The sequence below is a fragment of the Chiloscyllium punctatum genome, chromosome 8 (assembly GCF_047496795.1).
Source record: "Chiloscyllium punctatum isolate Juve2018m chromosome 8, sChiPun1.3, whole genome shotgun sequence".
Classification (NCBI taxonomy): domain Eukaryota; kingdom Metazoa; phylum Chordata; class Chondrichthyes; order Orectolobiformes; family Hemiscylliidae; genus Chiloscyllium; species Chiloscyllium punctatum.
Genome location: NC_092746.1, coordinates 65,869,327 through 65,886,479, shown reverse-complemented (window position 1 = coordinate 65,886,479; position 17,153 = coordinate 65,869,327). Strand labels below are relative to the sequence as shown.

General features: G+C 38.4%; 1 protein-coding gene across 8 annotated transcripts in view; it reads left to right on the top strand.

Moving 5' to 3' along the window:
- The first annotated feature begins 4,585 nt into the window (after positions 1–4,585).
- LOC140480604 (E3 ubiquitin-protein ligase HECW1-like) overlaps positions 4,586–17,153 on the top strand; it is a 467,461-nt gene continuing 454,893 nt past the window's right edge. For 5 of the 8 annotated variants that reach the window (XM_072575690.1, XM_072575692.1, XM_072575685.1 and 2 more), the window contains exon 1: positions 4,586–4,748. In XM_072575690.1, the coding sequence (XP_072431791.1) occupies positions 4,719–4,748 (30 nt within the window). In that variant the 5' untranslated portion in view covers positions 4,586–4,718. Of the gene's footprint in view, positions 4,749–15,476; positions 15,566–17,153 lie in introns of all 8 variants that reach the window. The other 3 variants (XM_072575686.1, XM_072575691.1, XM_072575693.1) reach the window with 2 other exon arrangements.

Here is a 17,153-nt window from a genome sequence, read left to right as displayed (position 1 = left end):
TAGATTGTAGCATTTACCTCACCACTCTAGCTCATTGGTCTATAATTCTCAGATTTTTCTCTTTCACCCTTTTTAGATAATAGGGTTACATTTGCAACCCCCCAGTCCATAGGAACTGCCCTGGAGTCAATAGAAATCCGCAAGATGACCATCAATGCATTAAATAATGCATCCAAGGAAGGATATACTTGCATTAGAGGTAGTATAGCAGAGTTTCACTACTTGGTCCCTGGGTTGAGAGGCTATACTATGATGAGGATCTGGATGAATCTTACATAAGGTTTAAAAGAATGAGAGGTGACCTCATTGAAACATACAAGTTTCTGACAGAGTTGGCTCTGAGAGATTGTTTCAGCTGCCTGAGGCATCAAAATCATGGAGGGGGGCAAAGGACCAGGATAAAGGATTGATCCATTAGGACTAAAGTGAGGAGTAATTTCTTCACTCGAAGTGTTGTGAATCTTTAGAATTCTCTAGCCTGGAGGATTATAGATGCTCCATCGTTGAACATATTTCACTGGGGGGGGAGACAGATCTTTAAGTCTCTCAATGATTCAGGAATTTTGGGAGTTGGCAGGAAAGTGGAGATGAAGCCTAAGATCCACCATAACCAGACTGAGTGGTGAAACAGATTCAGTTGGTTGAATAGTCTCGACCTCCTTCTATTTCTTACATTCCCAAGTTCGTGCTAGTGTTAAAACTAAATTTGGGAGGTAGTCATCTACTGGTCCTGTTACTAGTCCTAGCTTATTTGTTGTCAAACCTATTCAAAGATGCCCACAGAGGTTATGATACAAATTGTTTAGACTTGCTAGGTAATCATCAACATAATAATTGTTCTTTGGATTCTAATGTTGTTAAAACCTATGTGTTGAGCTTACAGCTGAGAAAATCTTTTTGTCATTGTTTGTTCAAGAAAGATATTGTAAAATACAATTGCTGATGATGTTTTTGTTGTTGGTCAGGCTCTATACATAATTCTTAGAAATATTTATTTCGAAAATGTAATTCTGGTAGCATTGAGTGTGGACTGTGGGTGATGACAGAGATCTATGCAGTAGTTATAAATTTTAACAAGATACTTAGATATCCCCCTATTAGGAAGAAGTACATTACAGCAATTAGTCTCAAATTTAATTATTGTGCTTCAATGGGAATGTTGTCGAGTGTCTGATCTAAATAACTTCAGTTATTACCACCAAAGCAAGCATCATTTGGATATAACATGCCTCTTCTCCAACCAAATGGCTCCAGGTCCAGTCACAAGGTTGACTACTTCGACAACTATTTCAGGAACCATAGGAATTGAGACTTGCACAGAGACCAATATAAGTAGATTCCTTTCCTTGGTTGCTAGATAGTGAATTTGAGATTCTAAATCCTTAGTATTTTTGGTCAGACACAGAGCCATTATGTGAATATACTATATTTCACAAATTTTCCCCATTGTCTCTCACTGTTATTCGAATCACAACTAGTCATCACATCCTAGCTGTCTTGCTATTGCTCATACTGGAGCAGGTATTGCTTGTTTTATTCATTCACAGGATGTAGGCCAGCATTTATTTCCCATACCTAGTTACCCTGAGCAGGTTGTGGTGAGTTCACTTCTTGAACTTCTGTAGTCCATTTGGTACAGGTAGACCAACAATATCACTTGGAAGAAAGTTGCAGGAGACCCAGCGTGAAGGAATGGCGATATATTTACAACTCAGGATGATCAGTGGGAACTTGCAGGTTATGATGTTCCCATAATTCTTCTGCCCTTATCCTTAGAGATGGTAGTGGCCATGATTTTGGAAGGTGTTGTCAAAGGAGCCTTGGTGAATTTTTGCAGTGTACATTGTGAATAGCACACTCATTGGTGATGAATTCAGTGGAGCGAGTGTATTTTATGAGGGTGTGGTGCCAATCAAATAGGTTGTTTTATCCTGGATAAGTCCAAATTTCTTGAGTGTTGTTGGAGTTACACTCATCCAGGCAGGTGGGGAATATTCCATCACACTACTGACTTGGGCCTGAGATGGTGGACAGGCATCAGGGAGTGAGGAGATGAGTTACTCACTGCAAGATTCCTAGTGACTTCTGTTTTTGCAGCTAAGGTGTTTATATTGCTGGTTTAGTTCAGCTTCTGGTCAATGGTAATCTGCAGAATGTTGAAAGAGGGATATTCTGTGATGATGATGCCACTGAATTTGAAGGGATGATGGTTAGATTCTGCCTTTTTGGAGATGGTCATTGCTTGCTATTTGTCAACCCAAGCCTGGATATTGTCCATATCTTGCTGCATTTGGCATGGACTGTTTCGGTTTTTGAGGAGACATGAATAGAATTGAACACTCTGCAATCATCAACTAACATTGCCACTTCTAACTTTACGAAATTCAATGATGAAGCAGCTGAAGGTAGTTAGCCCGAATACTCCCCTGAGGAACTAGAGCAAAGATGATCTGTAGCTGGACAAAGTTGTAGATATCCCTAAAACTTGGCCTTTAGGATAAGCCAGATACACAGATGATAGCTTATTTGCCCTCTATTGAAAGCTTAGTTTCAACCAAATGAAATTTAAAAACACTTTGGCAAAACATTTTCATGAATAAGGAGGGAGGCCCTTTGATAACAGATTACTCAGTCTTAACAATACTTTCTTTTAACAATCAAGTATCACTGACAGTTTGTTAACCATGATGTGGAGGTGCTGGTGTTGGACTGGGGTGGACAAAGTTAAAAATCACACACCAGTTTATAGTCCAACAGGCTTATTTGGAAGTATTAACTTACAGAGTTCTGCTCCTTAATCAGGTAGCTCATTACTGATGAAGAAGCAACGCTCTGAAAGCTAGTACTTCCAAATAAACCTGTTGGAGTATAACCTGGTGTTGTGTGTTTTTTAACAATTTGTTAGCTTAATGCAAAGTATGTCATTCTCTGAAAGAGTAATTTTTAATGTCACACCAAAGTTGTTTTTCCTTCTACCACAGTTGTTAATGGCTTGAACAGGTTGGTTTGTTCTCTTACTAAAGTGAATGTTTAATGAACAACAACATCATTAATTAATGTAACACCACTAAAGTTTTTCAATGTCTACAGATACTTAAATCTTATTAATTTGATTCTTTGCAAATAGTTAACCATTTATCTGAATCCAAAATCTACTTTAGTTTTTGCATCTGTGCTTGCTTGAATGCATTATCAAATACAAGGCATGGCTTTTCAATTGGAAATGGCTTCAAATGAAAAGCTGCTGCTTAAAACCAGCACCCATCAGAATAACTGGATATTAGAAGGGCTAAAACTAGAGAGATAACCTCATGTCTCAGAATACCAGATAAATTGGCTCATATTTGTCAAAAAAATATGCTCCGTTATTTTCTTGAAAAAGTGTTGAGTCCATACAGTAAGATCTTTAGTTAACCAAATTGACAAACTTTTTTTTCTGTCTATAATGCCAATATGAAGAAAAAGGCTTGTTTTCTGGGCAAATCACTCAACCAGATCACTTAATCTCGTAATCCAGAAATTGAGAGATTTTGTTAATCCCTAGAATGAAACTAGACTTGTCAATCTGTCATCTGCAGGACAGTACACTGCAGATAGGTATGTAAGATTTATTGGCGTAAAATCTTTATTGCTTATCAATATAATATCCAAGAAATTCCATTTTACAAAACGCATATTGTTGCATTCAGAGTATAATTTGAACATCGAAACACAGCTTTGAAATAAAATTCCTTTATTAAAAAAAACAGAAATATAATTTTGATAAATAAATTATTCTCAATAATTATATTTAGTTACCACAATGATATGTGATGTGAAGTTGCTAACCAAAACCCATTATTTAAAAAGACTGGCTGTATCAGAACAAATGGAGTCACTATCAAGTATTTTTTGGATGATTCTGCTTTATCTGCAGTTTCTCTGAAAGTGTTGCATTTTGGCAGCAACCGGATAGAATGCAGAGAGCTGTCTTACTGAATGGGTTTAATATTCTACACTGGCAACATGAGTTAGTAGAAGAATCATGCAGACTGTATGTGTTTCTTCTTCATTAGGTCAGAGTGGATCAAAAAAGATAGAAAGCAATCATTGCTTTGCGAATTTTAGATTATTGGACAGTCAGATGATTGATTTTAATCATCTTATTTCAATCATTTTCTATTTGTACACCTAAAGTTCCTGTTGATTTTTTAAATCATTTTGAAGGCACAGCATGAGATTGCTGTTCTATAAGATGTGCCGAATTGTGGCACTGTTTATATTTGAAAATCACACTAACGCAGCATCTCTTATATTGATGCTACTCCTTAGCCCAGAGCTAACCTCAAAGCTGCAACTGTAAGCGCTGAAATCATCAAGCTTGTAAAGGGACAGCCCCCTGGGACAGGGAGGTACAGCTGCAGAATTGACAACGCTTTGCTGAGCACTTTGCTTGATGTGTGTGGTAGTAGTGAGTGTGTCTGTGTGTACGTGGGGAGGATGAGGAAAGAAAGAGGTTGGGTTAATAGCCCAAGTATCAGGGAGATTGATGCTGGTTGGCTACAGCTGTCTGGTGCCCAGAGTGAGGCAGAGGGTGGAACGGAAATGAAGTGTGCAGCATCTCACTGTAGCAACTGTTGTTTGTGCTGGGATATGGTGAATCAGTGATTGGCTTACGGACTGTTACTACAAACCTAATCATGAGGGGTTTGCTCTTGATTTAGCTAGCTTGGAGAAGTATGATTCCTGCCCAGACAATTATTGTACAGGTAAAGTACTGTGATGTTCTCTCTGTTGCTAAGCAAATATTGTACCCTTGAAGTGATCTTTGTTTAAAATTACAGTGAGAAACTGATTTTACTGTCTTGTTGTGTGCTGCAGCATCAGGTAATGCATCAGTGTTGACATAGTGTATTGACAAGCTAAAGCGAGATGATGTAGCCATATGTTTGCATCTTGGATAGCCATGAGTGCAGTGCAGATTAAGGACCATCTGAATGGTTGTGTTTCACTAGTTCTATGTTTGATGTGTGATCTATTTTATTGTGCATTAATTAGAAAAGCACACATTCACTGACAATTAATTGGACTCTATAGTGTAATGTTGAGTGATATATATGTAAAGTAGAAAGTATTCATACAAAGAGAATGCTTTAGCATTCTAGAGGTTAGAATGATAACAGAAATGCCCGTTTTCCTCTGCCAGTGAGGTATGACCTGCATAAATAACGTGATGACTGAAGACAACACTGCCAGGTTTATGTTGCGGCAGGTTATAAAGCCTATCGTGTCTATTTTTTTAAGATTCAGTGGCTGATTGCATAGGAGAATAAGTCTGATTTAATGCTTTATTCAATGTCACTCCACATGACAATACAAGAAAATTAATGACCGTGCTTATGTCAGGTAGATGTTTTCTATTTAAGGGAATTATATATACTGTGAGCTTTGTGAACGCTACAGTTCAACATTTGGTGTGATGTAGTTTTCTGCAGCACTCAGCAGAAATGAGCACTGCCAATAGTGTATGATAAGTGATGGGGAGGCTACCAACCCTTTTGTTGTATGCAACTGCCTTTAATTAACAGGGTTAGGGATCTGCGAATGGAACCCGAGCTTGAATAGGACTTTGATTAGCAGGATCTCTCATGTGGTACTAAACATGTTACAGAGCAGGTGTCAGAAATGCTTCTTTGCTTAAAATTGAACTGCATTTACTACAAGCATTCTCACAGTAAGATTTAATTTACATGCACCACTGCTAAATAACAAGATATTACACATTTTAGGAATATATTTCAAACTGTCCAGCTATTTGATAAATGTGCCACTTTAAAGAGAATGCAGTGTTGCATTTCATGAGAGAAAATGTATGCATCTGCAACCACTGGAAGTATTACTGCAGGATTATGTGGGATACACAAATTGGCTAGAATTCAAGTTCATAATTCAAGAGCCCATGTACCTGAAATGACAAGCAAGGAGTTAGTCCAGAGAGTCAAAACTAATACCTAACTCTTCTCTACCATCTGACTATCTCTATTTGAGAGTCTTAATCTCAGAAGCATTGTCTGTGACCTGAAGATAAAAATGGTTGCCATGGTGCCATGCTACTTGGCTCGTATATAACAGAAGTTTAAGAAACTGATGAAAATATGTTTGCTGCAGGCAAACCTTATAATTGGCAAAAATGAAAGTTACAGATTGGAAGCATATGTCAAAGGAAATATTAAAAAGGAAATAACGTCAAAGGAAATTTTGAAGAAAATGTACATTTTGTAGCCTTTGTATTTTTTCACTTTACGTAAAGTAATTCTTTTAAACAAAGAAAACTGCAGTCACGTTTTTGTACAGACTGATCATTGCAAATGTTTTAGGTTTTTGAGACATTTATTTATCATCTTCCAGTGTTTTGTTAGCTATTGCCAAAGAAGGGTCATTTGTCCATTCTTAGTAGTGTAAAATATGTGTGCGCTGGGTACTGCTGGAATTCTTTCGACTGCAGGGTTTAGCAGAAACAGTGGAACGCAGGAAATAATAGCTTCATTCTTGCATTATTTCGTAAAGAGTGTGCTGCTGCCTGTGGCAAAGTACAGTAATAACCCCTATGTAGAAAAGAAAGCCAGAACAGAAAATAAGACCAACAGATTCCAAATATACCACATTGAATGCGTATACAGTTTGTGTATTGTGATTAATTAATATCAAATAGGAAAATTAATGCTAAATCTTTGTTAGAAAAGCAAGAAAATGATGAGTTTCTATACTACTATGGATGAGTGTTGAGCATTAGTCCTTCCAGATGGAGTTATGGGAAATCAAGAAAAAAATGAAGCTGAACTGAATGAAGATGATATTGATATAACTCAATGAAGAGTGGTGAGAAGAATATACTGCAAAGTACATAGACTGCTGATTAGTCTGTTTCTGTGCTGAGTACTCTGTGTCATTTTTAAATAATTAGGAATAAAGCAGTCACAACACCCTTTCCCAGAGCACCACTTTATTTTGTTATTTAGAGTGAATTAAATGTTTTTAATGATGAGCATTGTTAATCTTTTAAAACTCATTTAATATACACTATTATGACTGAAGCCTAAAATATCTTTGAAAAAGCTAAGAATGGCAATGGTTTCTTAGCATTTATAAATTTATAGTTAATTCTAGTGGTGCTTTGTGAGTTCTTTTTATTTATTTATCTCAAATATGAAAACAGAGTTTGCATTGATACACTTTACCTCTTCAAAAAATTATCCAATCCGAATGGAGAATTTCCAAATGGCAAACCCATTAATTCCTAGTCAATAAGCCTACTGGTTGCACTATATTCAAGACAGAAGTAGGCCACTTGTTGACTAATGATGCTATTTTACTTAATCTTTTTTTGAAAAACAAAATTGGGTAAAAGATTCCATTCTAACACTGCCCCCACCAACTTTAGTCAATAGCCAACTTACAGATGCTTTCACAGATCTTATCACTGGCAGTTCTAACTTGACCCACTAGGAGGCATGTTTCAGCAGCTTGTTTTCCAGCCTTTTCAGTTCAGTTCTCACAAATGGGTACAGAAAATGATGAGAAAGTGTGTTCTCTGAAAGAAATCCAAGGGAAAATGACCCCTTTGGCTCAGATTCAACTTTGAAATTATTAGCTGAGTATGCACCATTTTAGTGTTTTGCCTAAAAAATTGTCCCTTCAGTTGTATTCTCATCAGAACACAATGAAATTCACAAGACAAATTTAAGCATATACTCTGAAATAAACAACAAGGACGTTCACACTTGTTAAATGTGATTTTATAAATTAATCTGCAAGTTTCAATGAAGGACTAAAGCATTGTGTTGTGATAATGAACTAACACATACTGTTTCTTATGAAGTCTATTGGCATGTTTTGCTATGTTAAGGGCATCATGCAAGTTGCTAATGTCTCGTGATGGATAACTGATGGAATATAAATAAGAATTTCCTGATTTTCCCTGTTGTTAAAGTATAATGCCAATCTGCTGACTTGAGCAGCAAACAGTATTCAAAAGCAGGGAGTATATAAATAAAAACAAAACAAAGTGGTTTTGTTCTTATTTAATTCATTTATGGGATGTGAGTATCGCTGGCTGGATCTGTGTTTATTGCCATCCTTAGTGTCATTGCACAAGGTGGTGGTGAGCTGCCTTCTTAAACCATTGCAGTCTACTTGCTGTAGGTTGATCCACAATGCTCTTAAGGAGGGAATCCCAGGATTTTGACCAAGTGACACTGAAGGAATGGTGTTATATTTCCAAGCCAGGATCGTGAGTGGGTGGGAGGGGAACTTGCAGGTAGTCGTTTTTCCATATGCCTGCTACCCCTTTGCCTCAAGATGGCATTGGTCATGGGATTGGAGGTGTTATGAGCAGTGTTGGTGAGTTTTTGCAATGTAAATGGTCAACACTTTGTCATTTTGTGTCAGTGGAGAAGAGAGTGCATGTTTGTGATGTGGTGCCAGTGTGCTGCTTTGTCCTGGATGGTGTCAAGCTTCTTGAGTGTTGTTGGAGCTACATCTATCTAGGCCAATCGGGAGTATTCCATCACATTCCTGACAAGTGCCTTGTAGATGGTGGACAAGCTGTAGAGAGTCAGGAGGTGAGACCTCGACTGCAGGTTTCCTAGCCTCTGACACCTGCTCTTGTAGCCACTGTATTTACATGGCTAGTCGAGCTCAATATGTGGTCAGTGCTATCCTCCAAAATATTGATAGTGTGAGATTCAGCAATGGTAATGCCATTGAGTATCAAGGGGTGATGGTTAGATTCCATCCTGCTGGAGATGATTATTGTCTGGCACTTGTGAGATACAAATCTTACTTGTCACTTGGCAGCTCAAACCTGGACATAGTCCAGGTTTTGGTGCATTTGGTGCAGTATCTAAGGAATCACGAATGGTGCTGAACATTGTGCAACCATCAGTAAACATCCCTACTTCTGATCTTGTGATAGAGCGAAGGTCATTGGGGCAATGAAGCAGCGGAAGGTGTTTGGACCTAGGACACTACCTTGAGGAACTCCTGCAGAGATAACCTGGAGCTGAGATGACTGATCTCCCACAATCACAACCATTTTCCTTTGTGTCAGGTATGACTTCAACCAGTGAGATCCTCCCCACCTTCAGATTCCCAGTTATGCTGAAGTTCCTTAATGCTGCATTTGGTCAAGTGTTACCTTGGTGTCAAGATCAGTCACTCTCACGTCATTTCTGCATTTTAGCTTTTTTGATTTGTATCTGAATGAAGGCTGGAGTATGATTACAAACTGTGCTGCCCTGGCAGAACCCACACTGAGCATCAGTGAGTCGGCTATTGTTGAGTTAGTGCTGCTGGTAGCAATGTTGATCACCCCTTCCATTTCTTTACAGATATCAAGAGTAGACCCTAGGGTTGGTAATTGGCAGGGTTGAATTTTTCTTACCCTTTGTGTACAGGACATATCTGGGCAATTTTGTCCATTGTTAGGTAGATGCTAATGTTATGTTTGTGTAATGCCCCCTTGCTAGGGATACTACAAGGTCTGGAGAAAATGTCTTCAAAACTATTGTTGAAATATTGTCAGGGCCCATAATCTGTGCTGTAACCAGTGCCCTCAGTTGTTTCTTCATATCATATGGCAGAGCTTGAATTAGTTTAACACTAGCACCTGTAATGCTGGAGACCTCTGGAGGAGGTTGAGAGAGATCATCCATTTGAACTTAATACCTGTTTAAATGAAAATTTGATTGCTAATCAATATGGCAGAGTCCATGCCGCATTTTTAATCTACCTGTCCTGACTATTTCAGGGAATGTAGTTTGAATGGGAAATCCTTTGCTCTCTTCTGATGTATTTATCAACTGTTGGCAGCTTTTATTCTGCTCATGCAATCATCAAATTCTTGAGCAATGGAATAGAAGTCAGGAAGTAGTCTCCTTTGAATGACTGCGATTGCATGTAAACATGCCATCTTTAATTGAAAATCGAAAGAACTTCAGAGGATAGGTCACTGGAGCCAAAACATTAACTCTGATTTCTCTTCACAGATGCTGCCGGGTCTGCTGAGCTTTTCCAGCAATTCCTGTTTCTGTGTTTTTTTTTATTTGGACCTGTTCACCTTCACTGTACTGTATTGCATTTTGAAAAGATGGATGGAGATCACTATGCCAAATTTCTAACTGCACATGTGATAACAGTGTCTTTTCGGTCTGTGGCGTCCCAAAAAAAATTTCACTTTCAGCACATGACATTAGTTTTGTAATGACTTTTTAGGAACTCTACTGCAATGACCAAGGCCCCCTTTAGGTGAAGGTCAGTGGGTTGGACCCCATGATGTAGACAGATTTGACTGTGGTTCACTTGCTCCTCATGACATTTGCAAAAGAAAATATCAAAGATGTAAATAAAAACCAAAAGAACTGCAGATGCTGTTAATCAAAGATAAAAATAGAAATTACTGGAAAAGCTCAGCAGGTCTGGCATCAGTTCTGAAGAAGGGTGACTCGACTTGAAATGTTAACTTTGATTTTCTTCACAAATGTTGCCAGACCTGCTGAGCTTTTTCAGCAATTCCTATTTTTGTCTGTAAAAGGATGTAGCTGCTTAAAGTCTGGAGGCTGCAAAGGGAAATGAAATTTCTTTCAGTATTTCGAAAGACAACATAAGGATTTTGCAAAAACTGCCGAATCACACTGGGTGAGGTAGATCATTATATAATGTATACGGGAAAACAATGTTATGGATACTGTCCATCTGCACTAATCAGACAGTTCTTTCATTGCATCTCAAGGGGCATCATGCCAAATTTATATTTTCCAAGAGCTACACATATCAAACATTTCTGACATGAGCATGTTGAACTGCTGATATCCAGAATGATCTTCCTTGGGCTAATGTCAATCATCAATGACCACATTTTTTTTGGAGATCTGTTGCCGTGGTTATTTTGGACGAGTGTGTCGTAATAGTCAGGAAATTATAATGTTATTAACAACGGTAGTATTACTTCAAATAGGCTGGTTGAAGATTTCATTGCAGCTAATAGTAACACTATCAAGAAAGGAAATTATAGCAAAAAAAGGATATAGAATTTGTAACAATATTCATCCATGCATGCTGTGCCTGAAGACAGGTTGTTTGCTCATTCTCTGCTGATGTTTTATCCTAAGCAGTTTTCTTTGCTGCTGTTGACAATGGTGGTTTACTATTAGCTTCACTCCTGAGTTGATATCAGTTGGGGAGGGATCAAACCTGGACTCTTGTTATGCTGAATCACACATGTAGAATCATGGAGTTATACTGTTGTACAGCACGGCAACAGACCTTTTTGTCCAACTTCTCCATGCCGACCAGATATCCAAGTTAATCCAGTCACCATTTGCCAGCATTTGGCCCATATCACTCTAAAACTTTCTAATTCATATATCCATCCAGATGCCTTTAAATGTTATAATTGTACCAGCCTTCACCTGTTCCTATGGCAACTCATTCCATACACACTTTCTCTGCATGAAAAAGGGCCTTTTAGGTCCCTTTTAAATCTTTCCCCTCTCACCGCAAACCTATACTCTCTAGTTTTGGACTGCCCTACCCTGTGGGAAAGCCCCTGGATATTTACCCTATACAGGCCCCTCATGATCTTATAAACCTCTATAAAGTCACCCCTCAGCCTCTGACGCACCAAGGAAAATAGCACCAGTCTATTCAACCTCTAGGAGAAAGTGAGGACTGCAGATGCTGGAGATCAGAGCTGAAAAATGTGTTGCTGGAAAAGCACAGCAGGTCAGGCAGCATCCAAGGAAGGGCTTATGCCCGAAACATTGATTCTCCTGCTCCTTGGATCCTGCCTGACCTGCTGCGCTTTTCTAGCAACACATTTTTCAGCTCTGTTCAACCTCTCCCTACATACTTGAGCCATCTGAGCTAACTGACCCACTTGTGATCAATTACACATCACTGGAATCTAATAGAAGTTCAAAAAATAAAATCAAACATTTTTAAAGCCTTATTGGGGGTAGTACATAATAGAGAGGAAGTGATACTACAAGTGTATAAAGCATTCCTCAGACCCCACCTAAGTATAGAGCTGAATCTTAGGTTTCTTTAGCTGAGTGTCAGTTTTGTTGACTTTCACAGAAGGTTTAGAAATGCAAGGTCTAGTTGGTTTTCTCACCCTATTTTTTCAAACTTGCCTCATTAGCTTTCTGCCTCACCCCTATAGTGCTTTCTTTGTCCAACTCTGGCCTATCTACCACTCACTGTAGCCAGAACAGCTTGCTGTGGCCAGATGTTGCATCCCCTGGAGCCAGTGCCACCTTTAACAGGCACTGTGCACCCGGAGAAGTGCTGTTAGTCTAGAGCTGTCCTGCACAGTTCCTGAAATCTGCCCTGACTATGAAATACAAGAGAAAATTTGAACCCTGCTTCACAGTCAGGGACCTGGATGTCCAGCTGGACGATGTGGTGCTGACATGGGACCTCATTTTCTCCTAGGACTGGCAGTGAAGGCCATGATACCAACCTGGTCTATGTTTGCCATCCAGGTCAGTGCAGTCTCAGCCATTTGAAAGGCCACATAATGCTACAGGAAGAAGGTCAATGGCCTTCACACTCTCTCTATCTCAGCTGGTGTCCCCACTTCTCACCAACACTCATGCTCTACCACTCGCACTATCTGCCCTTAGTTGCTGTCTCTAACCCAGACCCCACTCACTCTACATGCCGTCTGCACTGCCAACTCAGTCACTCGGAGTACCTCCTGCCTTGCATCAGAGTAATATCTGTGCCACCTACTTTCAGCACCTGTAATATCCGCTGGAAAAGAGACCCAGTTGGGCACAACTGGTCAAGCTGAGTGTTGTGTTGACTAGCATCCGATTCCTCAGCCCTTATGAGGGGAGTGCCCTGACTCTGACTGCCTGTGTCCAAGCCCCTGTGCTAGTATTAGAGGCAGCCCTTGACTTGGACCACAGCTCAGCAAAAAGACAAAGCAGGGATGCTGTGTGCAGCCAGGTCAGTTCAGAATGCTTGAGCACTATGACTGTAAGCGAAGAGCCCACAGATACTACCGAGTCCAGTCTGTGAGCTGGGTATGTGTCACTGAGTGCAAAGTGTTCTTGCTGCAACATGGCAATGATAGCTGTGTTTCCATCTGATGTGCAGCATTGAAACTCAGAAGCATACAGTATGTGGATTGGACATGCTCTATTAAAGAGTGCAGCAGCTGATGCATATTGGATGTCCATGTTAGCAGATGCAGTGTATACGTGGCCGGTGTTCATTGACTGTGCTCTGAGATATTACTGTCTGGTGCCCAACTTAGAGATCCTTTAGAGCAAACAGTGAATTGAAGTCACCAGGTATTTGTTCTGACATCTGTGCTGAGAATTCTTAGTGTCCAGTATGCTTGTGGTGGGTGGTAAAATGGAATGCTGCATATTCATGAGGCACAATTTGCAGTTAATAAATTCATTAACAAGCAATAATCCCCCTTACTAAGTGACTCATTGCTGCCTAGTGAGGATCTCATCTCAATGCTTAGAATTTAGTTAAAATATGCAGCAAGTTGTTCCTGACACCGAGAGAGGGCCCACTGGACTCAAGCAATTCGGACACATTTCCCACCATGTCCCACTTTGTACGAACCCTTGTAAGATTCAGCCTATAGTGCCCAGTTTTAGACACCACATTTTAGGAAGGACAAATTAGCCTTGGTAGTGCTGCAGAATAGGTTCACCAGGACAATATCAAAGCTTAAGGTTTAAATTATGAGGACAAGTTACATAAGTTTAACATGCATTTACTTGAATTTGAAAAGTTTAGAGGTGATGTAAAATGAGAAGATGCAGACACATTGTTTTCTCTGATGTGATAAGATCAGAATTGTAAAATTAGAGATAAACTATCCAGGAGCAAAATCTGTAGGCTGGATAGTGGAAATCTGGTATTCCTATCTCCTACAGCTTGAAAATTCTGCATCAATTTCAATATGCTTTCAAAAGTGAAATTAACTGATTTTTGTTTTGTCAGGTCATCTAGGGAATGGAACAAAGACGGGAAAATAGGTTTGAAATACGAAACAATCATAATTGAATTGTATATTAGAATGGAATTAGAACTACCTTCTCCTGTGCTATTATTTCTTCTGTTAAAATGTCCTGAAAGGAACTATAATTGATAAAAAGGTGACACAGTGAATCTCCACCCATTGCTATTCTGCTAATCATTACTGACTGATCCAAAATTGGAAGGAACATGAGGGGTGATATGAAGACATTTTCAACTTCTTTACAGTTGGCATTAGAGGCTAATTGTGGTTGTAATGTTTAAGTGATTATCACCTGTTCAGTTTTATGATCAATAATTGGAGAGCTTTTAGATAATTCATAGTAATATTGAAAATAACAAATATTATTAAATGAAGAATCTACACAATAAATTGCTTGATGTACGAGCAGGTATAGAACATTGGATCAGGTTGCATTGAGATTTGACAGCCTTCAGCACTGATTAGAGCAGACTGGTTTTGTCTGGTTTTGGTGCTCAGGGTAGGCTGCCTTGCAAAATCATTTGACAGGACTGGTACAGAGGAACTGAGTGCTGAATAAATAAAATGTGAAAAAAGCTGAGGAAGTTCAATTTGCTTGTATGCAATGAAAAGATGTTTTTAGAAACAGAATTTTTTTTTAGAAAAGGCTATAGGAAATCAGTGAGTGATCTGCACTCAAGCACAGAATTATAAATCAAGGACTTCAACTTATGCTGACCAAAGGTTGTCAAAGTTCCTTTGTCCGTAATTTTAACAAACATGTTAAACTGTTTATTGTCACCAGGTTAATGCATGTATTGAAATAGCAGTCTAAGGAATTAATACAAGTGTTTTATTTAACAGGAGAGACATGAAGTGAAATTTGTCATTTTGTTGACTCCATTGGGTAAATTGGTACTCAATGAGTTTCCATAGTAACAAGGCAATATCATTATTGAAACATTGGAGCAGTAGCAAATAACCATTTCCCTTCGCTGCTGTATTTAGTTCTGCAGTGATATTTACACGCTGATTATAATTCAGGATGGGAGTTAGTATATTCTTGTTTATTGCAGTTATATAGTGGTAATATTGTGTATACATCAAAAATACTTGTTGAAAGCTATATACAGACTTTTATGGAATTAGAAATAGTAGCAAGTGGTTTTCAATTATCCCCTGGCCCGCATGTTATTCCTCTGAATTTTCTTGAATTTAGTTTCTTGAATTCATAGATAAAGGGAAATTAAATAATGTAGTTTATGTGGATTTTCAAAAGACGTTGAATAAGCTGCCACGTAAGATCCTTACCTAAAATGTTAACATAAGAAATGTAGCATCATCAGCATAAATTAAGTTGATGAATATTAAACAATGACATAGGACATTTAATGTTATTTAGAATAGAGAAAAGGTTGGAAATGGCTAGATCTACTTTTGATTTCTGTATATATCAACAATTTGATTTTAGGCATAGAGGCCACAATTTCAGTACAAAACAAAAAGGTTTGGCAAGCAGTGAGAAGGAATGTGAAGTACCTCAGGAACAGCAGACAGGATGTAAGTATAATTTAATGTAATTAATACCATAATGCATTTTAGGAGAAGGAATAAGATGTGCTGTCAGTGGAAAGACATTGACAGATATGCATGAATGGAGAAAACAAGGGTTGCAAATGTATTTCTCTTGTAAGAATGAATGCAGTTAGTTGAAGTCAGTAACAGGCTAAATAGGCATGCAGAGTATGAGAGTAAAAAGCTATGACTTAATGAAGGGAAACTATTGATTTGACATTTCAATGTATTGTTTTCAGTTTGGGACACCCAAGGCAGGGTTTATGGAGTCGTCCAACTACCGAGGCCTTTAAAAATAAAGGATGCACATGGAAGAAGAATGGAGGCATGGATTTGGCATTGGGGCATCAAGGTGGTCTGGGGTACTGAGGGAGAATACTGAGTGCGTAGAAGGGAGGGGTAAGAATTAGGAGAATGGAGTTTGACGGCTAGAGGGACTAACAATCACAAACACAAAGATCCAAAGAACCGAGGGGAACCCTTGAAGCAGCTTACCTTGATAATTGCCTTCCTCATCGCTACTGACAAATGTTTTGAGAAGCAATTGGCTGGATTTTGTCCTGCCCTAGTATGGCATGTTGAATCCCTTTTAAGTGGAACGGTCTGCTAAGTTGGAAATTTTCCAAGTCATGCTTCCCACTTAAATAGTAAACATTTGCCCCAATCGTTTGTTTTTGAGGTTAAATAAAGTGAAAGAATAGCTCTCTCAAACCAACCATGGACAATGGGAGAAGGACTTCACTGAATAAATATAGAGACATGCAACAACATATTATAAAGTGGTAAGACAGAGAAGAGAAGTTCAGAAATAATTGTAGATGCAAAGATGAAAAGAGCCAAATCTGTTCTAGAATTATTGGAACTTGCTATGAAATAGTTTTATAAAATAAAATTAGCCACATAGAATTAAAAAAAATTGTGGATGCTGGGCAAAAATAGAAATTACCGGAGAAACAAAGCAGGCCATTCAGCATCTGTGGAGAGACAGCAGAATTAACTTTTCAGGTCCAGTGACCATTCTTCAGAACAGGTCTGAAAGCCATATAGAATGTTTAGCATGAATTTGTCAGGATTCTATTATTCAGATAACTTTGAAACATTAAGGTCATTTATATTGGCATAGACAACATTAAGAGAAGATTTCATAGACCTTTTCAAAAATATGAAAAGCATTGGTAAAGTGATTAAGCAAAAAATTATTACCAATAACTGGGAATTCACTAGCAAAAGGTCATTGAGAAGAGATTTTGGGAGAAGTTTTATTCTAGAGAAATCACGAAAACAGACACAAAAATTTAATTATGATACTAGCAAATAAGAATACTGAACTAATAATTCAGAGAATACGATTTCAAATTCCACCTTGGAAATTTAAAGACTTAAATTCACCTTTGAGAAAATCAACAGTTAAAAAGAAAGCAGATTTCAGTAGTGGGAATACATAGCCATCAAATTGTGATACAACACCAACTGATTCACTTACGGCTTTACAGTCTGACTTATATGCGATTCCATTCAAAGATCAACTTGGTTGATTCTTGATTGCCTTGAAAGTGTTCTAATAGGCTACTTA